The 24,317-nt window shown below is 37.0% G+C and overlaps 1 protein-coding gene across 5 annotated transcripts in view; it reads left to right on the top strand.

Moving 5' to 3' along the window:
- LRCH3 (leucine rich repeats and calponin homology domain containing 3) overlaps nucleotides 1-24,317 on the top strand; it is a 123,498-nt gene that overhangs the window by 72,036 nt on the left and 27,145 nt on the right. For 3 of the 5 annotated variants that reach the window (XM_040621359.1, XM_040621364.1, XM_040621363.1), the window contains exons 8-14: nucleotides 732-852; nucleotides 5,133-5,281; nucleotides 8,261-8,337; nucleotides 17,061-17,112; nucleotides 17,511-17,660; nucleotides 20,555-20,605; nucleotides 22,116-22,169. In XM_040621359.1, coding sequence (XP_040477293.1) covers nucleotides 732-852; nucleotides 5,133-5,281; nucleotides 8,261-8,337; nucleotides 17,061-17,112; nucleotides 17,511-17,660; nucleotides 20,555-20,605; nucleotides 22,116-22,169 — 654 coding nt within the window. The remainder of the gene's footprint in view (nucleotides 1-731; nucleotides 853-5,132; nucleotides 5,282-8,260; nucleotides 8,338-17,060; nucleotides 17,113-17,510; nucleotides 17,661-20,554; nucleotides 20,606-22,115; nucleotides 22,170-24,317) is intronic. The other 2 variants (XM_040621360.1, XM_040621362.1) reach the window with 2 other exon arrangements.

The raw sequence follows: 24,317 nt of genomic DNA, 5'->3' as shown, positions 1-24,317 counted from the left end.
CTGAAGCCTAAAGTTTGCAGGGCTGGGTGACCTTGAGCAGAGGTTGCAGAAGGGTGCTACAAGGTGAGAAAATAGGACTATAGGCTGATGGGTAATGAGATAGGAACCTTAGGAAGACTACTAACATGCTCAAGATAAATAATTTTTCTTAACTAATTTTGTCTTTTTTCTCTTGTGTTTAATTATTATTTTGCTTTCTGTCTTTTTTTAAGTTAGGAGGTAGAATATTTTAGCTCTCAATTGGGTTAAATGATGGAATAAGCTTTTACTAGTAAGACTGATAATCTCCCACTTGTAGCATTACTTCATTCATTCCAAAACAAATTAACTTTAGACCACAGCCCATTTGTAATTTGGAATTGCTTGTGTATGTACAAGGGGGTGTGTACATAATCGTATCTGTATCCATGCAGATACATATATGTAGATATTTTAAATTCATGTTTATTTATAGAGTGATGTATAACCTTCCATCTTTTTTTTTAATTGTAGTAAAATAAATATACATAACATAAAATGTACCATTTTAACCATTCTTAAGTGTACATTTCAGTGACATTAAGTACATGCACATTGTTGAGAAACTCTCATTACTATTCATGTCCAGAACTTTTTTGCTATTTCTTCTTAAATATAAATTTTAGTGAGTTTATATTATATCTGTGCTTTCAATATTATGTTGTCTAAAGTTTGAAATGATGTTTTTAAATGTTACTGCTATTTTTTTTTAGCCTACAGATGAATTCTCAGATCTGCCTCTTCGAGTAGCAGAAATCACTAAGGAACAAAGACTGCGAAGAGAAAGCCAGTACCAGGAGACTCGCAGCAGTTTAGTAGTAACAAATGGTGGAGGTGAGCGGGACTCCCACCACAGCCAGAGTCTTTACAGTCACTCTGGTGTTTTTAAGTGGTCGTTTTCACATTCGCTCCTTTTGTTTGTGTATCTGTAACTTCTCCAACTCTTATCTTTTTCCTTTCCTTTTCTTTTCTTTTCCTTTCTTTTCTTTCCTCTGAGAGAGGGGGAGGAGCTGAGGGAGAGAGAGAAGCAGACTCCCCACTGAGAAGGGAGCCCAATGTGGGGCTTGATCCAGACCCCCAAGAGCATGACCTAAGCTGAAAGCAGATGCTTAACTGACTGAGCCACCCAGATACTCCTCCAGCTCTTCTTTTAAAGACTTCTTCTTCTCATATAATTGGAAAAAAGTTGTTTTCCATTGGGATTAAATTTTAATTTCTTTAAGTTCTCGGGCTTGCAGTTAAAATACCGTGTTTCTCTCTTACTTTTATTTTGGAAGGAAACTTCATTAAAGACTGTTTACCTGGAATGGATCTTTGTTAATCTTGATTTCATCATGATTCTCTTTTGAGGTATTATTCTCCCTTTTTAAGATTCTCCCTGTAGTCATTACTTGACCACGTCCAGGAATTATATGCATTTCTTGACGTTCACCTTTTCATTCATCTTGGATTGTATTCTTCAAGGGCATCTAAATCTAAGTTTTCTTTATTTTGGTATTTAAAAATGTATAAATTTAAAAATTCTTTTAGTTTATAATTTTTTTATGCTTCATTAACAGGCAGGGTTATTTCTGCTGCTTTGGGCTTCTGAGGCAGACTCCTGATTGTAACATTCTATTCAATCTTGCTTTAGTTCGAATTCCCAAATCCTATCTATCTATCTATCTATCTATCTATCTATCTATCTATCTGTCTGTCTATCTGTCTATTTAATGTTGGGTGTGGAGCCCAACATAGGGCTTGAGCTCATGACCTTGAGATCAAGACCTGAGCTGAGATCAAGAGTTGGATACTTAACTGACTAAGCCACCCAGGTGCCCCCCCAAATCCTAATGTTTAAATATTGAGGGCCAACTGTAAGGGAAATATTACTTTGATTTTCTAGAAGTCTGTCTGACAAGAGCTTTCATTTTTTAAAAAAATTTTTATTTTAATTCCAGTTAGTTAACATACAGTATTTAATTTCAGATGTATAATATTAGTAATTCAACACTTCCATACATCACCCTATCCTCATCACAAGGCGCATACCTTTAATCCCCAGCACCTATTTAACCCATCCCCCTATCCAACCTTCCCTCTGGTAACCATCAATTTGTTCTCTATAGTTAAGAGTCTTTTTCTTGGGGCACCTGAGTGGCTCAGTTGGTTACGTGTCTGCCTTCAGCTTGGGCCATGATCTCGGGGTCCTGGGATTGAGCCCCACATTGGGCTCTCTGCTCAGCGGGAGTCTGTTTCTCCCTCTCCCTCTTCCTCTGTACGCTCCCTCTGTCTCTCTCAAATAAATAAAAATAAAGTCTTTTTTAAGAAAGCGTCTTTTTCTTTATTTTTCTTTCTCTTTTTCCCTTGGCTTGTTTTGTTTCTTAAATTCCACATCTGAGTGAAATCATATGGTGTTTGTCCTTCCCTGACTTCGCTTAGCATTATGCTCTGTAGCTCCTTCCATGTCGTTGCAAATGGCAAGATTTTATTCTTTTAATGGCTGAATAATATTCCATTATATATTTATTAATACATACACCACATCTTCTTTATCCATTCATCTGTTGATGGACACTTGGCTGCTTCCATATCTTGGCAATTGTAAATAATGCTGCTACAAACATAGGGGTGCATGTGTCCCTTTGACTTAGTATTTTTGTAATCTTTGGGTAAATACCTAGTAGTGCGATTGTGGGATCGTAAGGTAGTTCTATTTTTAACTTTTTGATGAATCACCATACTGTTTTCCACAGTGACCATACCAGTTTGCATTCCCACCAATCGTGCATGAGTGTTCCTTTCTCTCCACATCCTCGCCAACACCTGTTGTTTCTTATGTTGTTGATTTTAACCATTCCGACAGGTGTGAGGTGATATCTTACTGTAGTTTTGATATGCATTTCCATGATGATGAGCATCTTTCCATGTGTCTCTTGACCATCTGGATGTCTTCTTAAGAGCTTTCTTCCTGGAATGATGATTTCAATTAAGTGGCTTGCTCTCTTTTTTCCCTAAGGATTTTATATTCTTTTATACTCCTGTTACTTACCATTTCATTCACATTTTAGTGGTTTTCTTTTTAATCTTGATTTCATATGAGATATCTTTCCCTTTAGTTCATTTCAGACTTGAAATATTTTTGTCTTGATCTGTGCTATCCATTATGGTAGCCACTAGCCACGTGTGGTTATTGAGCATTTCAAATGAGGCCTTTCTAACTTTTTTTTTTAAGTTTTCTGTAAGTAATCTTTACACCTGACATGGGGCTCAAACTCACAACCCTGAGATCAAGAGTCGCATGCGCTTCCTCCTGAGCCAGCCAGGTGCCCCTGAAATGAGGCCTTTCTAAGTTAAGATGTACTATAACTATAAAATATGCATTGGGTTTTGAAGCCTTTATGTGGTGGAAAAAAAAAGAATGTAAAATTTCAGTAATAGTTTATATTAATTATATTCTATAATGACACTATGTTAGATATATTAAGCAAAGTAAAATATACTATTAAAATTAATGTTACCTTTTGACTTTTTTTTAATGTGGCTACTAGATGATTTTCAATTACTTATATGGTTCACTTTTATCGCTTGCATTCTATTTCTCTTGGACTATATTGATCTAGATAGTATGAAAAGGTGATGTTGCTCTCTTGAGAAGTAGTCATAAAATGAACCATTTATTTAGTCACACAAATTGTATCTCATTGAAAAGAATGCATTTATGTGCCTGGTTTCTAATGTGGGTATAGACTTAACAACCTTTCCATCTTTTTACCTGTTATTATAACTCTAGTAACCCAAAATTCATTTTCATATTAATGACCATTATGCAATTATTTAGAAGTAAGTGAATCTCAGGGGCCTAGGTACCTCAATCTGTTAGGTGTCCAGCTCGATTTCAGCTCAGGTCATGATCTCAGGGTTGTGAGATTGAGCCTCTCATCAGGCTCTGCTCCAAGCGTGGAGTCTGCTTGAGGTTCTTTCTCTCCCTCTCCCTCTTCCTCTCTCCTTGTTCTCTCTCTCTCAAATAAGTAAAAGCCTTTTTTAAAAAGGAAAGAAATAATTGAATCTGAAAACAGAGAAATAGACTTCTCTGAGTTCATTATTCCCAGCAACTGCAACTTTTAGGTCATCTGTAGAACATCCTACAATAATGGTTGGGGTTTAGTCTCTGGAGAAACCTTCAAAAGCTTAGTAGCAAGTTTTTTTCCGCCCTAGTATGCCATTTTAACCAGCTTTTAAATGTAGTTTCTTTGGGGGGCACCTGGCAGCCTCAGTTGATGTAGAATGCAACTCCTGATCTCAGGGTTGTGGGTTCGAGCCCCAGGTTGAGTGTAGAGATTGCTTAAAACTAAAATCTTAAAAAAAAAAAAAAAAAAGTTACTTTATAAACTTAAAATAATGGGCCACTCCCAAACTTAGAATAAATAACGATGGGGCTGTATCTTACTCATATGCCTCTCACCCCAAAGCATTTTGAATGATTCCCTTCCATCCCCAAACTGCTACAAAATATCCGCACTGCTGACCTCTAGAAAATAAATTTCTAAATAAGAAAATCATTGTTCTAATTGTGGACAACAGTTACAAGAAGAGAAACAGTGATCAGCAGCTGTTTCTTTATCTCTGAGTCCACTTTCCTCCTATCCTTTCTCTTTCATTTTGATTTGACTGTGTTAGGTTTTCTGCTTCCCAGTTCCTCGAAGAGATAGGATTAAGCCCTCAAGCTAAAACGGGGTGGGGGGGAATCTAAAAGAAGATGTACCTCCCAATGTTTAAAAATTGTTCTTCCTCTCTGTCTCACAAACTCAAACTGTCTTGTTTAAAACAGTGAAGAGCTATCCAGAGAAAAAAGAAATATTAGAGGTCTATAATCCCATAATTACTATCAGTTACTGCATTCTTTAGTGAATTAGGACTAAGATTTTTCTGGAATCTACTTTTGTGAGTGGCCTTGGACCTAAAAAGAAAGTCTTACCTAATTTACACTTCTCATTTCTCACACTTTCCGAATAAAAAAATGTTAGGGAAAAGGAAAGAATGCAACTGAATGTGTTTATTGGCTATTGAATTTGACTATTCTTTCTTGGTGTGTGTGTGTGTGTGTGTGTGTGTGTGTGTGTGTGTGTGGACAGTGGAACATGATCTAGACCAGATCGACTACATTGACAGCTGTACTGCAGAGGAGGAAGAGGATGAGATGAGAGCGCCCAAGGGCCTGGAACCAGACAGCCTCAGTTCCCAGTTTATGGCCTATATTGAACAACGGCGAATTTCTCATGAGGTAGTGCACACTTTCAAGCCTAAATACATTGCTGTCCCCTAGTAAAAACAGTTCATGATGGTATAAATTTCTGTCATATTAGTGATTTATTGGTTCAGGCCTAATTATTTGTTTTATAATGTTCAGTCCCAATTTCATGATTGAATTTTTCAGATTTATTGTAAAAAATCAGACAGTATTCTCAAGTAGGGTTTAGCTTTATTTTTCAAATAAAAAGACAGATTTCAGAATTTTGAAGAAGGAATAAGAAAAGTCCTAAGAGTATCCTGTGCTTTTGAAGAAAAATTCAAGTGAATGTAATGCTTTTCATCCATTGTTGTAAGCTTTTTTATTGTTACTAACTGGTACATCATAGCTGGATTAGTAATTGTAAGAATCGAACCAAACTGCAGACTTTGGAGCAACGTACAAACTTAACCACAGAATTTTTATAATGCACTCTTAAGTATATTGGAGCTTTTATGCTAAGTCACAGAGTATAAATTGTTTGCCATTATAGTTCTCGGGTGTCTCTTATAGTGGAGCATTGAGTTGCCTTAGAAAACAAATGAGCATTCAACCCACTGTAGAATTGCTGCCAATCCCCCACGGGGCTCCAGTGGAAATTGCATTCTTCAGCATATCTAGTCAGCATAATGAAATGGCTCCACTTCAGTGTGTGTGATGTTCATGTCTGGAGTTGGTCCCAGGCTCTGAGCAGGGGTTATTTGAGAAACACTTGGGGCCTTTTTGGAGAGTGATGTATTTAGCCTTTTAGAAATAGAGGGTAATCACTCAAGTGGGATGTGTTGTGGAGCGATATTATCATTCTTAAAAACAAATCCTTCAGTTTTCCTGTCTGAAGTCTTTGAACACAGTATTTTTTGTTGGTGTTCAGAAGACACTCTTGTATTTAAAGTTGGATAAAGATATTTAAATCAAAGTCCTAGAGCCCAGAAATAGCAGTGTACCGGGAGATTAATGAAACTACATGTGATTCAGGATATGAACATTCTTACTCGAACAAAGGGTAACTACTTTGCAAAAAAATGAAAATTAACAATGCGCATTGTAATGTTAAAGGAAGTCTTTTTCCTTGTGGTCTTTCTCTGATCATTTTGTGGATAGTTAGACTGTATAGATGAGGTATTTATACTAAAAGTAAAAAGGCCTGTTACACTACTATTGGAAATTGTATCATTTTTTAAATCCATCGTATTTGATATTTTGTAGTTTTTTTAAACTCCAGCTATACTTGTGTGGTAGTCTTTATGATTCTATGTCATATTGCTCTTTATGACTTCTGTGTCATAAGGTTTTCTAAAATTTGGCATCTATAAAAATGTGATGGAGCAGTATTATTTTAGATGGTTTAACAACCACCTAAAGTGTTATATTCTTGAATACTACCTAAGAATGGGTTGTTTAAAAAAAGAATCTATTTGAGATTTTGAACACTCTGCTATTGTTTAATTCTAATACTTCTCATACATAGAGGTATTATGACAAAATAGGGTATAGCTTATAGGGTATAGCTTATATTTATAGGGTATTGCATTTACTTTTAAAATTAAACCAATGTCACATTCGTCATGAAAATTTCATGTACCTCTTGCAATAATTTTAGATAGTTGCAGTCTTGTAAAACCAATGTGTTAAGTCACTGATGTTAACATACTTAGGAGAGATTTTTGTTTATTTTAAAAAGTCATATTCACTTAAATTAGAATAATTATTCTTTAATCAGGATTCTAGGATTATATTTCATTTTGTATGATCCTCATGCCCAGACTTGAAAAGAGTCTTCTTTGCAGTAACTCACCAAAGATTTTCTAGTTCTATGTGATTACCTATTTCTTGAAGATAGCCTATAAATAATAGTTTTACATTTGATTTTTATTTTTCATTTTTTTAAAGATTTTATTTATTTGTCAGAGAGAGAGAGAGAGAGCGCAAGCAGGGGGAGCAGCAGGCAGAGGAGGGAAGGAGGCTGAGCAGGCTGAGCAGGGAGCCTGATGCGGGACTTGATCCCAGGACCCTAAGATCATGACCTGAGCCGAAGGCCGACAGACGCTTAACGAACTGAGCCACCCAGGCATCCCTTACATTTGATTTTTTTTAAATACCCTTTTTGAATAAGTTGTTTTCTTTCCCTTAAAGAATACCCGTTTTAACGATTAGTTTTGGTGTTGAAATCAGATTGTATTCCTTCTATAGATTCTCATTGACAAAATAAATGTTGTGATAACCTATAAGCCTCTACCTTTGATTTATAATTTTATTTCACAATATGTGGTCCATATCACTGAGGCCAGTTCAGTTTTCCTCAGTAATGTTTTTTTGAAATGACCTTTACTCTTTAGTTTATAAATAAATTAAATTATCAGTATTCTTCTTTTAGTTAACACCATATTTTTTACCATAAATAGAAAATTACTTTTTGCTTTATCTTAATAGTCCACCAGTATTCCCAGGACTATTTGTATCACTAACATAAGTAACAATTTGTGATGATGAAGAAGTAAAGAAATGTAATCTGTCCGGGGCGCCTCGGTGGCTTATTGGTGTAACCTGTCCAATGATCTCCTTATTGCTAGAAATACACGAGAGAGGCTGAGCACAAGTCAGGGTAGGGCAGGTGGGAATTCCTGTTCTGGATGGAAATTTATACCAGATGACCCCTAAGATCCTCTCAAGCTCTAACATCTTACCATTCAGTAAATATTACTGTATGGTCAGTGTAATTTATATAATACAGTGAGAAGGAAATCTACTTTTTTTAAGAGTATTATGGGATTATGAATAGTATTTTGTTCACCAAAGCAGTAATATAGCCTATAAGAATAATTTTAAACATAAAAATTCACATTTGAAGATTTTGTTAAAATATTTTTTAGTGTAAATTATAGATCCCTAAATGCCAAGTCGAATGTGGACTGAGCAGTCACAGTGTTGTGGATACATCTGTTAAATTGATTTATTTCTGCTTTTTTGGCCTAGGGTTCACCCATAAAGCCAGTACCTCTGAGGGAGTTTCAAAAAACAGAGGACATGAGAAGATATTCACATCAAAACAGGTTTGAAAAAAGCCAGTTCTCCTCATTTGTTTCTGTCTTTAAAAGTCATTAGTAAGAGCATGAAGTGGTTTTGGTTTTGTGCAGACCTATGTATGATGAAGATATTTAGACACTGTGTTTAAGATACCATGTATTTAGAGCTGAGTGACAGTGTACTTTGTGCTCATGTAATAGAAAAAGAAGCAAAATCGACTTATTGATTGTAAATTCAGATTGTCTAAACCATTACCTGTATAATTATTTGATTTGAAGATACTTAATGGCAGTGAGATTTTATGGTGATGTATCTGGATTTATGCATAAAGAAGGCTAAATGAATTTCAGGAGTCCAGACTTTTTTTTTTTTTTTTTTTTTTTTTTTTTTTTTACTTAAACTTTTGACTAGAAACAGGGAGCTAGACAGAGACAGCAATATGTATCCTCCTTCCTGTCTCAATTCATATGATTTTTTGACTACACTTAGTGCCGCACAGAATATTTCTAAAATTAACTTGACTACTTAGAGCACTGCTGCTTATTCTTAAATTCCAAAAGTTTCTTGCCATACAGTATATCACAATAGTTGAAAAATTCACAGCCTTTGGGTCTTTGCTTCCTCCCTGTTTTTATGAAGTCTTAAATCAGTAGACTTAATAAACTTGGTCTTAAACAACAGTAAATTTCCTTTGTAGAAAGTGTCGTACATAGATCTTTACTTCTACTTGATAGGATATTAAAGTTGTTTAGGGAATTGAGATATAGATGGGTAAAGAAAATGTGGGGAGAATAGTGAAAAAAAAAATCTCATAATTGGCCTTTTATAATCTCATCAGTTAGTTCTTAGGGATTTAGTTTAATTTCATATCTTTGAAATTTATTTCAGAATGTCTTTTTAGTTGAAGATACGGTCTTCTGAGATTCTAGTTTTGCGCAGGGGTTTGCTGTTGTGTTTTTCCACTCTCGGTGGGCCCATGCTTTATCTCCTGTCCCTCTTACCTCCTGTGTCCATTATAAGTAAAGCTCAAGATCTTTAGAATTTAATAGAAACTTTCAAGGTGAAAGCCAGCTTTCTTTTTCCCTCAGTTACCTTATGTATTAGTTTTCTAATGCTCATGTCACAAATTACCACAAATTTAGTGGCTTAAAACAATATCTCAGTTTATAATATCTCAGTTCCGTAGGATAGAAATGTGGGCAGGCCTTCATTCTTGCCTTCCCCTTAGTTTCCCCTTAGGGTCTCGTAAGCCAAAGTCACGGCACTGGCTGGCCTAGATTCTTACCTGCAGACCTGGGGGAGAACCCACTTCCAGGCTCATCCAGGTTGTTGGCACAATTCAATTTCACACAGTTATAGCACTGAGGTCCCTGTTACTTTGCTGGCTATCAGCTGGGACTCATTTTTAGCTTCTGGAGTCTACTCACATTCCTTGGTTCATGGCTCCCTCCATTTTCAAGTCAGCAATGGCAGGCCATTTTGAATCTCTTCTCACATTTTCAGTCTCTCTGATTTCCCTTTCTGTCACATCCCAAAACTCTCTTGCCTTCCTCTTCTGTTTTTTCCCCCAGCTTTATTGAGAAGTAATTGACTTAAGTCACTGCATAAGTTTAAGGCGTACAGCATGATAGTTTGATTTACATATCTTATGAAATGATCACCACAATAGTTTTAGTTAACAGCCATCATCTCATATAAATACAATTAAAAAAAAAAGAGGGGGGCTTTAAATGACACGCTGGACCAGATGGACTTCACAGGTATATTCAGAACATTCCATCCAAAGCTACAGAATACACATTCTTCTCTAGTGCACATGGAACATTCTCCAGAATAAATCACATCCTGGGTCATGAATCAGATCTCAACTGGTACCAAAAGATTGGGATCATTCCCTGCATATTTTCGGACCACAGTGCTTTGAAACTCAAACTCAATCACAAGAGGAAAGTTGGAAAGAACTCAAATACATGGAGGCTAAAGAGCATCCTACTAAAGAATGAATGGGTCAACCAGGAAATTAAAGAATTTAAAAAATTCATGGAAACAAATGAAAATGAAAACACAACTCTTCAAACCCTTTGGGATGCAACAAAAGCGGTCCTAAGAGGGAAGTATATAGCAATACAAGCCTTTCTCAAGAAACAAGAACGGTCTCAAATACACAACCTAACCCTACACCTTAAGGAGCTGGAGAAAGAACAGCAAATAAAACCTAAACCCACCAGGAGAAGAGAAATAATAAAGATCAGAGCAGAAATCAATGAAATAGAAACCAAAAGAACAGTAGAACAGATCAATGAAACTAGGAGGTGGTTCTTTGACAGAATTAATAAGATTGGTAAACCCCTGACCAGACTTATCAAAAAGAAAAGAGAAAGGACTCAAATAAATAAAATCATGAATGATACAGGAGAGATCACAACCAACACCGAAGAAATATAAACAATTTTAAGAACAGATTATGAGCAACTAATGCCAATAAATTAGACAATCTGGAAGAAACGGATGCATTCCTAGAGACGTATAAACTACCAAAACTGAACCAGAAAGAAATAGAAAACCTGAACAGACCCATAACCAGCAAGGAGATTGAAGCAGTAATCAAAACTCTCCCAACAAACGAGAGCCCAGGGCCAGATGGCTTCCCAGGGGAATTGTACCAAACATTTAAAGAAGAATTAATACCTATTCTTCTGAAGCTCTTCCAAAAAATAGAAATGGAAGGAAAACTTCCAAACTCATTTTATGAGGCCAGCATTACCTTGATCCTAAAACCAGACAAGGACCCCACCAAAAAGGAGAATTACAGGCCAATATCCCTGATGAACATGGATGCAAAACTTCTCACCAAAATACTAGCCAGTAGGCTCCAACAGTACATTAAAAGGATTATTCACCACGACCAAGTGGGATTTATTCCTGGGCTGCAAGGTTGGTTCAACATCTACAAATCAATCAGTGTGATACACTACATTAATAAAAGAAAGGACAAGAACCATATGATCCTCTCAATAGATGCAGAAAAGGCATTTGACAAAGCACAGCATCCTTTCTTGATTAAAATTCTTCACAATGTAGGGACAGAGGGTACATACCTCAATGTCATAAAAGCTATCTATGAAAAACCCACAGCAAATATCATTCTCAATGGGGAAAAACTGAGAACTTTTCCCCTAAGGTCAGGAACATGGCAGGGATGTCCACTATCACCACTGCTGTTCAACATAGTACTAGAAGTCCTAGCCTCAGCCATCAGACAACAAAAAGAAATAAAAGGAAATCAGCAAAGAAGAAGTCATTAACTCTCACTCTTTGCAGATGACATGATACTGTATGTGGAAAACCCAAAAGACTCCACCCCAAAACTGCTAGAACTCATACAGGATTCAGTAAAGTAGCAGCATATAAAATCAATGCACAGAAGTCAGTTGCATTTCTATGCACCAACAACGAGATAGAAGAAACAGAAATTAAGGAATTGATCCCATTTACTATTGCACCAAAAACCATAAGATACCTAGGAATAAATCTAACCAAAGAGGCAAAGGATCTATACTCAGGAAACTAGAATACTCATGAAAGAAATCGAGGAAGACACAAGGAAATGGAAAAACGTTCCATGCTCATGGATTGGAAGAACAAATATTGTGAAATGTCTTGCTACCTAGAGCAGTCTACACATTCAATGCAATCCCTATCAAAATACCATCAACTTTTTTCACAGAGCTAGAACAAATAATCCTAAGATTTGTATGGAACCAGAAAAGACCCCAAATAGCCAAAGGAATGTTAAAAAAGAAAACCAAAGCTGGTGGCATCACAATTCCAGACTTCAAGCTCTATTACAAAGCTGTAATTATCAAGACAGTATGGTACTGGCACAAAAACTGACACATAGATCGATGGAACAGAATAAAGAACTCATAAATGGACCCTCAACTCCATGGTCAACGAATCTTCGACAAAGCAGGAAAGAATATCCAATGGAAAAAGACAGTTTCTTCAACAAATGGTGTTGGGAAAATTGGACAGCCACATGCAGAAGAATGAAACTGGACTATTTCCTTATACCATACACAAAAATAGACTCAAAATGGATGAAAGACCTAAATGTGAGACAGAAATCCATCAAAATCCTTGAGGAGAACATAGGCAGCAACCTCTTCAGCCTCAGCCACAACAACTTCTTCCTAGACACATCACCAAAGGCAAGGGAAACAAAGGCAAAAATGAACTATTGGAACTTCATCAAGATAAAAATCTTTTGCACAGCAAAGGGAACAGTCAACAAAACCAAAAGACAACCAAAAGAATGGGAGAAGATATTTGCAAATGACATATCAGATAAAGGGCTAATATCCAAAATCTATCAAGACCTTACAAACTCAACACCCATAGAACAAATAATCCAATCAAGAAATGGGCAGAAGACATGAACAGACATTTCTGCAAAGAAGACATACAAATGGCCAACAGACACATGAAAAAGTGCTCAACATCACTCGGCATCAGGGAAATACAAATCAAAACCACACCAGTCAGAATGGCTGCAATTAACAAGTCAGGAAACACAGATGTTGGCAAGAATGCAGAGAAAGGGGAACCCTCCTACACTCTTGGTGGGAATGCAAACTGGTGCAGCCACTCTGGAAAATAGTATGGAGGTTCCTCAAAAAGTTGAAAATAGAGCTACCCTACAACTTAGCAATTGCACTACTGGGTATTTACCCCAAAGATACTAAGGTAGTGATCTAAAGGGTCACCTGCACCCCAATGTTTATAGCAGCAATGTCCACAATAACCAAACTATGGAAAGAGCCCAGATCTCCATCGACAGATGAATGGATAAAGATGTGATATAACACGTACACACGCACACACACACAGTGGAATATTATGCAGCCATCAGAAAATCTTACTGTTTGCAATGACATGGATAGAACTAGAGAGCATTATGGCTAAACGAAATAAGTCAATCAGAGAAAGAATTATCATATGATCTCACTGATATGTGGAATTTTGAGAAACAAGGCAGAGGACCATAGGGGAAGAGAGGAAAAAATGAAACAAGATGAAACCAGAGAGGGAGACAAACCGTAAGAGTCTCTTAATCTCAGGAAACGAACTGAGGGTTGCTGGAGTGGAGAGGGGTGGGAAGGTTGGGGTGGCTGGGTGATGGACATTGGGGAGGGTATGTGTTTTGGTAAGTGCTCTGTTTTATGTAAGACTGATCAATCACAGACCTGTGCCCCTGAAACAAATAATATATTATATGTTAATAATAAAAACAAAATGAAAGAAAAGCAAATAAAAGACATCCAAATGGGAAAAAAAAATTTTTTTTCTTCTTGTGATAAGAACTCTTAGGGTTTACTCTCTTAACAACTTTCCTGTATATCACACAGCAATGCTAACTATAGTCATCATGTTGAACATTACATCCTAGTATTTATTTATCTTATAGCTGAAGTTTGTAGCTTTGATCACCTCCCTCCAGTCGCCCCCCCCCCACCCTGCCCTCTTCTGCTTTTAAGGTTCCCATGATTCCATTAGACCCACCTGGATAATTTTCCCATTTCAAGGCCAACCAGTTAGTAACCTTAATTTCATCTGCAAAGTCCTTTTTGACATGTAACATATTTACTGGAGTAATACCAGGAGGTGGAGACCATAGGGACCAAAAATCTGCCTACCTAATCTTAACCCGGCGTTCCTGTTTTTACTACCTTTTTAGAAATTCTTGCTCTGCCAGCACTGAGGGAATCTTCTCTTATTGGAGCCTGTTCTTTCAGACCAAGTAGTTTTCTGTTTATATTCAGAGTCACCCACTATTAATTGACAGACCCTGGTGGCGCCTGGGTGACTCAGTCGGTTAAGTGTCTGCCTTTGGCATAGGTCATGATCCCAGGGTCCTGGAATTGAGCCCCACAGGAATTCTGCTTCTCCCTCTCTCTCCTACCCTCCCCCCTGCTTGTGCTCTCTCTCTCTCTCTCTCAAATAAACAAATAAAATCTTTTAAAAAATTAAAAAAAATTTTTTTAAAAAGTGACAGACCCTGGATTCAAACTCAGTTATGACTAATTCTAAAGTCCATAACTTTAACCACTATGCCATAGCTATAAGATAAATAAGTACTGAGTAGGAGTGCTAATAAGATAAAGATTGGGAATGATGAGTAAAAAATTTAAGGAAGTCTTTTTTTTTTTTCAAGCTTCAGTGTTATTTTAAACCTTGTCTTAAGGAGTTATTAAGTAATTTTTTCTATACCTTTAAAAAATTATAATTTATTCTGTCAAAACTTTTAGGGGGTGGTATTTTAATTATTTAGTAAAGGTAAGAAATATGGCTTTACTCTTGAAGTCATATAAAACAGGTTTTTTTAAATGTATTTTTCGATGCCTAGAAATTAAAAAAAAGGATTTTGTGAATACTTCAAGGATGTGGAAACAATATAAGAAAAGAAATGTGAAAAGAAAGAGAACAAGAGTGTGGCTTAAGTTTTGCTTTTTTACATATTACCTTTTTTTAAAATTAGGGAAGTATATGGGGGGGTCTGGGTGGCTCAGTCGTTAAGCATCTGTCTTCGGCTCAGGGCGTGATCCCAGGGCCTGGGATTGAGCCCCACATCGGGCTCCTCTGCTGGGAGCCTGCTTCCTCTCCCACTCCCCCTGCCTGTGTTCCCTCTTTCGCTGGCTGTCTCTCTCTCTGTCAAATCAATAAATAAAATCTTAAAAAAAAAAAGGAAAGTATAAGGTAGGCCAGGGTTTCCCAATAGGTTGTAGCACCACTCTTCAATGGATATTTGAAATGTGCTTGATTTGGGAATTGGTTGTCAAAATGGTTATAGGTGTTAATGGTAGGCGTTAAGGCTAAACTACCTATAATGTGCAGGACAATCTTGTACAACAAAAAAATTATCTGAAATGTTGGGACAGTCCTATTGAGAAACATATTCATAGATGAAATGGCCATACGACATGAAGTAACATGGTGGCACCAAGGAGCTGCTAAGCTGTGATGGGCCCCCGTTAGCACCTGGTGATTGGCTTGAGGGAGCTGTCCATTCTCAGACATCTTCTTCCCTACCACTGTTATTCTCTCATATGCTATGCTTCACTCTTTGCCTCCATCTTTAACTTCTCACACATATAGAAAACGATTACCTGCAATGGCAAAAACTAAGCTGTGAAAAGGGAAGTGTGGTATAATAGAAGCCACTAATCTCCAAGTCAGGGGGCTTGAATTCTAATCTAGGCTGTAGCCCTGGTAGCTGTCATTGAACTTCTGAGGGCCTTAGTTTTCTCTCTTGTAAAGTTAGTGGCATGAACTCCATGATTTCTGAAGTACCTCCAGTTCTCATAGACTGCATACCTAGAAGATGAGAAAGTAGACTACCACTGAGTCAGATAAGATTTCAGATCAGATAGGTAAGGATTACTGGCTGCATCACCTTGGGAAAGTTACTTAACTTCCATGCCTCAGCTTCTCAACTGTAAATTGATTATAATAGTTCTTACTCCTAAGATTGCATGAAGAATAATTGAGAAACACTGTGTATAAAATACTTCACAGGGCATATGTAGTACATGGTAGGATCTCAAAGATTGTTAGTTTCTATATGCCTTTGAATAATGTTGCCCCAAAAAAGAACACAAATCGTAGTCGATAAATGCGGAAGTATTGATTACACATGTGCATCAAGAGGAAAAGTCCCAATTTTAAAGAACAAGAAGATTCTAAAAAAGACCTTTTCTAAGAAGATCTCTGTAGGTTGGAATCTATAGAAAAGCCTTGAAGTAAGAAATCAATATATGATAACTGAAGAGATCTTGCTAGAGAAAAGATTCCATAGTGGGTATGTTTCTAAAATGAGGTAAGAGTCCTGAAAGCCAGATTGAAGAATTCTTATTATTATTAGTTGGTAATAAGAAACTTCTGGAGCTTTGGGGGATTTGTTTTTATTTTCCTAGTAACACACTGATTTAATGCATTTACATCAACCTGGTAGGCTAATAATCATGGTTTAAAATTTCAGGTCCTAAATGTCACAGCGTCACTGTTCCCAACATTGTTAGGTGAGACACAAATGAGTAACAGACTCTGGAAACATTAAATCCAATTCAGGAAAAAGATAAATACCAAACTGTAAGATTTAGCACTGATAAAACTGAGAAGCAACTTTTACTGGTTTTTTTAAGCATTAAATCAGGTGTCATCTCTTTCTTAAAAATCAACATAGTCTTTACTTTTATTATTCAAATTGCTATATTAGTTGAAAACGGGAGTAGGAGTGCTTTACAAGTTTCTGTCATATTCCAGATTTCTGTTGATAAAATGACTTTATATATAAAATTATCTCATTTAGATGTATCTTGTTTCAGTCATGGTGATAAAGAAGATAATAATTATGTATGCTATAAAGAAGTGATACTGTTTGAAAAGTGATCTCAAATATCTGTCTGGTCAGCACTGGCTAACATAGACCATTGTTAGCTATCTGCAGTTTGATCAGTGATACCGTCACATGAAATGTGAGTTGGAGACATCAGGTTTTCCTGGGGCCTAATTTAATGACTTGGGCTCAGGTTTACAAAATGCAGTCAGTCTTTCATTGCTGACCAGTTTGCCTGTTGATTAATAGCAGGCTACATTTAACAATAAAATTGTACTTATCTTTTATATATCTGCCTATCTTATCAAAGAATTTTTTGTTTTTTGTTTTTTTTTTTTTCCTTTTTTGGGTCAGGGTTCCAGTCGAGCCATCTTCTGTCATGTCACTATCACCAAGTCACATTCAGGTAAAAAAAAAAAATTTTTTTTTCTGTTTTAGTGTTGATTTTTTTTTAAGTAAGATGATTTCCTATTTTTATAACACTTAAATTACCATTAATTGCCAGATATATTCATTGCCTGTCTCCTCCAAAATCAGTTAATATAACATGTGCACCTGCTACTTGCTAATGGTGTTTTTAGACACCAGACAGAAATTAAATCTTTACTGACATAATGGCTCTATAGCACCTACAGGCACACAGGGCAAAGACGGGACACGCTGAGCAATGAACACGTTTAAAGAAATGCTAGGTGACTGCAAAGTAGAAATTGCTTGGGTCAGCAGTAGTTTTCTGAACTGATGAGGAATATTGACAAGTTGACCTTTCTCCCCACTTGCATGTGCAAAATACTTTTGTTCCAGTTATCACATACAGACTTGGAACTTCATCGGAGAAGAGAGCAGTTAGTAGAGCGAACTCGGAGAGAGGCACAGCTTGCCGCCCTACAGTATGAGGAGGAGAAAATAAGGACCAAGCAGATTCAGAGAGATGCTGTCCTGGACTTTGTCAAGGTGAGATTTTTGCCATATTTCATTGAAATTCCGAAAGTGTTTTAGAAGTAAGTGCTTATTTGTTTTGCTGAGGCTACCAGGGCTTGTGGTAAAGTGTCAGCTTTCTTGTGTGTCACTCTAAGGAATCTTGAGTAAGTCGTGGAACTGTCTCCTACTTGTGTTTAGATGGATTGTCCTCTTGTAGGTAGGCTGAGAAGTGATCATCTTGTTCTTGGGACAATAGTCTCTTCCTCTTCCTTAGCAGTCTGTCTTTAGACATCTCACTTTACTGTCCAGCTGCCATTTCCTCAATCTCTAGTACATTAACAAAGACCAGTAAGACCATGAAAATGCCACATAAACCTAAAGTACCATGCACATGGGAACCGTTGTTACCCGAGCCCGTCTCCAACTTCCGCACTCAGCTGAGCACCAGACTTTTGCAAGGTTAACAGGCTTAATACTTCAGAGTCATCTTTGAGTCTTTCCTTTCTGTTGTCTCCACACCTACTCAGGTGACAACGCTGTTAAAACCTCTTCTTTCTTTTTTTAAATTTACAGCCTCTACAGTTGCATCTAAGCCTGTTTCTTCTTCTTTCTTTCTTTTTCTTTTTCTTTTCTTTTCTTTTTTTTTTTTTTTTTGGTGCCTGTATCACTCAAAGTCTTTTTATTCGGAAATCACCTTGGATTTTTCTCTTCATAATTAAATAACTCTTCCTATTTTTGTCTGTTTGTTATCTTTCTCTCCCACTTATCTGTAAACCCCATGAAAACAGGGAGTACGTCTGTCTTGTTTATTCACTGCTCTATCCCTAGATCTTAGCAGGTCTTAGCCCATAGTAAAGCTCGGTAAATATTTGTTAAAGAAATGACTGAATGAATCAATCGCTCTTGTCCTCTAAAGCTTTCTCTCTTGTGTTTCATAACTCTGGACAAAGACCATCATCTTTAAGTACCATACACATGATAAAATCTTTTTTTTTTTTTTTCAAATGTATCAAACCCTGGATGAAGATCTCTGATGCTCGGAGAGGATGACAGTTTGCCATGTTAAATACTCAGCTAGTTACAGGCAGAGCACAGGTTCTGATCAAGACAGGTTGAACAGAAAATGGAAGTAAGATTGGCAGAAAATAAAGTTTCTTTAAAAAAAAAAATGCTGGCTCCAAATCCTAATCTGTGACCACAGGTCAATATTGACTGTCAGTAAATAATGACGGCTAACACAAACTATCCTAAGCACTGTTCTGTGCATTCTGCTTTAATTAATTCATTTAGCTTGTGTTCTGTAGAAGCCACATAGCTAGTAAGAGACAAGCACAGTGTAGATGGTCCTGATTAAATGCTAAATTAGAGTTTGATCTTGATCTGTTAGGTGAAAGAGAACAATTAGAAGTTCTAAAGCAGGAGAAAAACATGAGAGGAAAGATACTTCCGAAAAACTAATCTGCTCATGGTAGAATATGTTAGAATGAAAGAGATAAGGAAAATGAAATAGAGAGTAATTGCAGTAATTAGACTGGGGTGCAAAATGACGGCATAGAACCAGATGATTTCTGAGGTTCCTAAAGAGAGGCATTGTTACACAGTCGTAAGAGCTTAGCCTCAGAAATAATCTGAATTTGAATCCAGCTTAGCTACTCATTATTGTGCTCGACTTTGAGAAAATTACTGATCATTCTGTGCCTTTAATTTCCCCGTAGGTATAGTATTGAATTGTTAAATATTAACTCAGAATTATTATAGGTGCACCTAATACTTTTACTGGTGTGGTGAGCCCCCCCCCCCCCCCCCCAGCACCACAATGGACTTTATAAATTAGAAATTTGAAGAGAAGCATCTTTATGTTTTATACATAAATGTAGTGAGTGTTGAATAAATCATTGAAGATGAGTGACAAAAAGAAGATCCCAAGGCAAGATTTTGAGGCTAAAAGAACAGTTTCAACAGGAGGCTAGCTTTGTGGAAAGAATATAGGATTCAGAGTCAGAAGATGTAGGAACAAATCTCAGTTATGCTACTGACCAGTTTCATGACCTTGCACATATCATTTAACCTCTCTTGTCCTCAATTCTTCTATCTTTAAATAAATATGATTATGATGTTCGTTTATCTCCGAGAGTAAAAAGAATCACTTAAGATAATGTGTATAAGTACACATTGTAGGGGCGCCTGGGTGGCTCAGTCCTTAAGCGTCTGCCTTCGGCTCAGGGCATGATCCCGGCGTTCTGGGATTCAGCCCCACATCAGGCTCCTCCGCTGGGAGCCTGCTCCTTCGTCTCCCACTTCCCCTGCTTGTATTCCCTCTCTCGCTGGCTGTCTCTCTCTCTTTCAAATAAATAAATCTTCAAAAAAAAAAAAATACATTGTAAAGCAGTGACTATAGAAATGGTTTAATATTATCATTTGACATAATAACAGAAATTAGCAAATTGCAGAAAAAAGCCAGTTAGTATGGGAATTTGCGGATTTGCTTTTGAACATGTTGAACAAAAGGTGACAGTGAGTTTTCAAATAGGCCGTTGAAAATGCAAACCTGGAAATTGGCTGAGAGGATGTTAACACCAGACAGAGAGAATGATTTCACTGAGCGAATATAGTGAGAGATCACCATTCTGGTTGTGAATATATGTGTGTGCATGTACATACAAAAAACATACTTTTTATATTTCTATTTATAGATGCTTCTAGACCTCTGAAATACTGTCTGTCAGTTTATTGCCTTCCTCGTTTAAATTGTAAGCTGTTTAAGGGAAAAAAGGGTGGCATCTTCTAACCAGTAAATCTAGAAAAGTACTGCACACGAGTGATACAGAAATTAATGTGGGTGATTATCTTGGTATATAGAACTTATCATTTCCAGTGTTCCAGATTCTAACCAACTTCCCTTTCTTGGGGGGCTTGGGGATGTATAGCACAAAGCGTCACAAAGTCCACAAAAACAACAGCCCCCCTTAGATGGTGAGGTAAGTCTATATAATCACCTTTTCTTTGGAATTTTTTATTATCGCAATGGAAATGAAATGTTTGTATGCGATTATCATGTGTTTTCAGTGATCAGAATATTGCCATTTCCTTTTCCCTCACGAAATTCTCCTTATTCAGGAAAAGATGACACAGGCCAGGGAGTTGATCCAAGTCTATAGATCATAATCTGTACGAATCCGTGTGGAGATTATTTATTTCCTTCCCTTACCCCCACCAGAAGTATCATCTCCCTCATCCATTTCAAAGCAGAGTGTGTCGTGAGAGGGAGTCCTGAGAGCTGTATGTGACAGGGGTAAATGGTGTTGGTATTGAACTAAAAGATACTGCATATATTTCAGCTCCAAGGCTCGCTTCTTGAGTATGTATGTTATTGATTATATGGCATACAGAGTAGTTTTATCATATGAAGTAGTACATTTTCATTACAAGTAAACATGTAAAATTGATTGCTTAACCTTTTTAAAAAATGCACCTGTTGTGATCTGTTAAAATGAAACTTACTAAGTATTTTTATTGTACTTGGCTTTTTTATTAAAAGCCATTTTTCATTATCTTTGCCTTCTCATTTTTTTCAATTTACGATCATTGCTTCCTTAAAAATGCACAAAGGCATTGTTTCATGTGAATTTTGAATCTGCTTTCCATAAAGTAAATTACTTAAAAACCTAACACGGGGCTTTACAAGCATCACGTTTCAGCACAGAGGTTTTAAAGCACAGTGTTTCTGGAATGGTAAAATGCATTTTTTGAAATGTTGTAAATTATCCGTTATAAAGGTTTTTTTCTTTATCTCAGTGGACATATAATCAGTACTTCTGGTTTATCTAAGACCTTACTGAAAGAGTACTGAAAGAGTACCTGAGTTACCTGAAAGAGTAACTCAGCTTTTTCAGTTGTCTTTTCTTCACAAGGTCATAATAAAGATAAAACAGGCAAAGTTAATACCATCTTCTTTTTTTACCCCCAGATTTCCTTCTTAATGGTCATTCTGGAGTAAATTCATTATTTAAAAATTAAAACTTCTCAAGAAAATAACGTGTACAGTTTTTAAGTTTCCAGTTGTACTCTTGTTTTGTCTGAGAAAGGTAATGAAGAAATGCGTAGACTAGAATTCATGACTCTTGGGTTTATGGTTTTTAATTTGTTACTGACTCATTAAATGACCACAAATTCTTTGTTACTACTACATCTGTATTTCAGCTTTCTCCTCTGTGAATAGAGAATAATCCCTGTTCTCTCCTTGCTTTAGTCAGTTTTTAAGCAATAAGATCATATTTGAAATTATTTAAGCTCTTTAGCAGAAAATCATGACTCAGAGTCAACTTATTAGCTATTACGATACGTGAGTCCAAAAGGATTGTGAATGTGGTTCCATATGTTAGCATCTTCAGTGCGTCTCAATATATCGCTTTGCTTGTGTATTTGTGAAATGTCATGTGTGTGCATAGTTTGTTTTTGACATTGCTCCATTTCTCTCCGCCTCTCCAGTGTCCCTTCCCATCCAGAAGGTCTCAGCACACTGATGATAGTGCCTTGTTAGTGGTAAGAGCCTTGCACGAAAATAGTTATATATTGCTGTGTCTAGAGATTGGAGAACAGTTATCATACTTCTCATTCAGAAAGTATCTAAATATCCTAAAACATGATGAGCATCATTACTCAGTGCTTTACAGACAGCTAGAACGTTTCCCACATACTGTTCATGATTTACCCAGTGTTCCAGCGGTCTGCGCCAGGATTCAGATACCTTTGTTAGTGTTTCCAAAAGTAAAACGTTGACATTGTGATCCATATTGGCTTTGTATGTGGGTTAGGAGGAGAGGGAATAATTCGTTTTTTAAATGTCATTTCTAATTTCAGGTGCATTTACTTAGTAATCATTAATTTGGCTGGTGAGTCACCTGTGTGTTAAATGAATTTCCTTACTCCATGACTAATCGTACAATTGTATATTCGCCATCTTATTTCATTATCTATTTAAAGCTACTGAAAATCCCGAGGTTTTAAAAAATACTTACATCTCAAGATTATCCCTCCATGTCCCTTCTTTAAACTCTGGGAAACATTAACTTGGAATGTTACCTACTGATCATTTTTAACACTGGTTTACTTTTCGTGCCTTTCATCTGCTGAAAATGAGTATAACAATAAGAGCTATTGAAAATCTTAGTAAGTTTTGTCAGCCTTGCAAGAGAATTCTAACATTTACAAAATTGCTTTTCCCATCATGTTTTATGATATTTTGTACAGTGTGTTGAAAACTAGCAGTTCAAAAGTGCAGTGTGTGTAGCAATTCCTGTCGTCCGTGCTGGTCCCTGCTGCCATTGTGCGCGCTGCCTCATGGACTGCAGACTTCAGTGTGGGCGTCTTCTCACGTAGACTTCCGCTGTCAACGCTTCTGTGTGTTCTGCAATGATCACTTCCTTTGAGATGGATAAAGCACATTTTAACAGGGGAGTCTGACAGAAAAATAAAACCACCACTCTCTGGGGTTTAGTGGAAATTAATTGGCATGAGAAATAAATAAATTAATGCAGAAAAATATTGAGAGCCTGTGATGATCCAGACACTACCACAATTATCTCATTTACTCTCACAGCCATCTTAACAGTTAAGGTTACACGTGTCACCATTTTACAAACGATTACTGAGGCACGGAATGTTTTGTCCGGAATGTGATTTGTCCAAGGTCACATAGCTTAAGTGCGTGCAACATTGGGTTCAAATCTAATTCTGGCTGACTTAATTAAACACCATGGTTTATTGCCTCTCAGTCTATAATTGAAAACAACTTAGGAGACTGAGGTTAGATTTAATACCATGTATAGGAAGTGATAGAAGTCTGAGTGCCCACACTTCTTTGTCAAGGAAAAAGTGGAATTTGGAAAAGCAACAAAATTCTCTCAGTGTAAAATTTGAAATGGCTTTTAGCCATTTTCGAAACACATGCACTTGTATTTTACTCATCAGTATTCATGTTTGACCTAAATGAGATGCCCTTGAAAAGAGAGGACCACGTCTCACATATTTTTGTATGCCAAATAGTGTCCAACACTGTGCAGAAAGGGCCTGTTTTAAATCATACCTCTGATTTTTTGGACTACTGTCCAATGGCTTCATATATAACTTTTATTTTTTTAGGAAAGGGAGTGGGGAAGGAACAGAGAGAGAGTGAGAGAGAGAATCTTAAGCCGACTCCACTAGCACAGAGCCCACCGTGGGCCTCGACACAGGGCTCGATCTCATGACTCTGAGATCTGACGTGAGCTGAAATCAAGACTTAGACACTTAACTGACTGAGACACCCAGGCACCCCAACTCCTGACGTCTTAACACGGCCTACAAGCTCCTCGGAATAAAATCCAAACTTCTTAACATGGCCTACAAGCTCCTGCACACCCTGTCTCATATCTCTGGGCTCATGCTATGCCAGCATTTTTTCAGCTTTTCAAATAAGGCAAGCCCGTTTTTACCTCACAACCTTTTGCAGATGTGGTTTCTCTCAGCATGGAATGCATCTCCCTCCCTGCATATACCCCTTGGCTAATTCCTACTCATCTATCATGTATCAGCTTAAATGTCACACCTTTAAAATGGCTTTTCTACAACCCGAGACTCCCAAATCAAATTTGTCTCCACTGTCATTTTTCTCATCCTAGTACTTTGAGGTGGGCGTTCGTTGTTTTACAT

This window comes from Ursus maritimus, unplaced genomic scaffold, assembly GCF_017311325.1.
Source record: "Ursus maritimus isolate PB19 unplaced genomic scaffold, ASM1731132v1 scaffold_4, whole genome shotgun sequence".
NCBI classification, from domain to species: Eukaryota; Metazoa; Chordata; class Mammalia; order Carnivora; family Ursidae; genus Ursus; species Ursus maritimus.
Note: the sequence above shows the minus strand (reverse complement) of the source record. Positions and strands in the feature narration are given on the sequence as shown.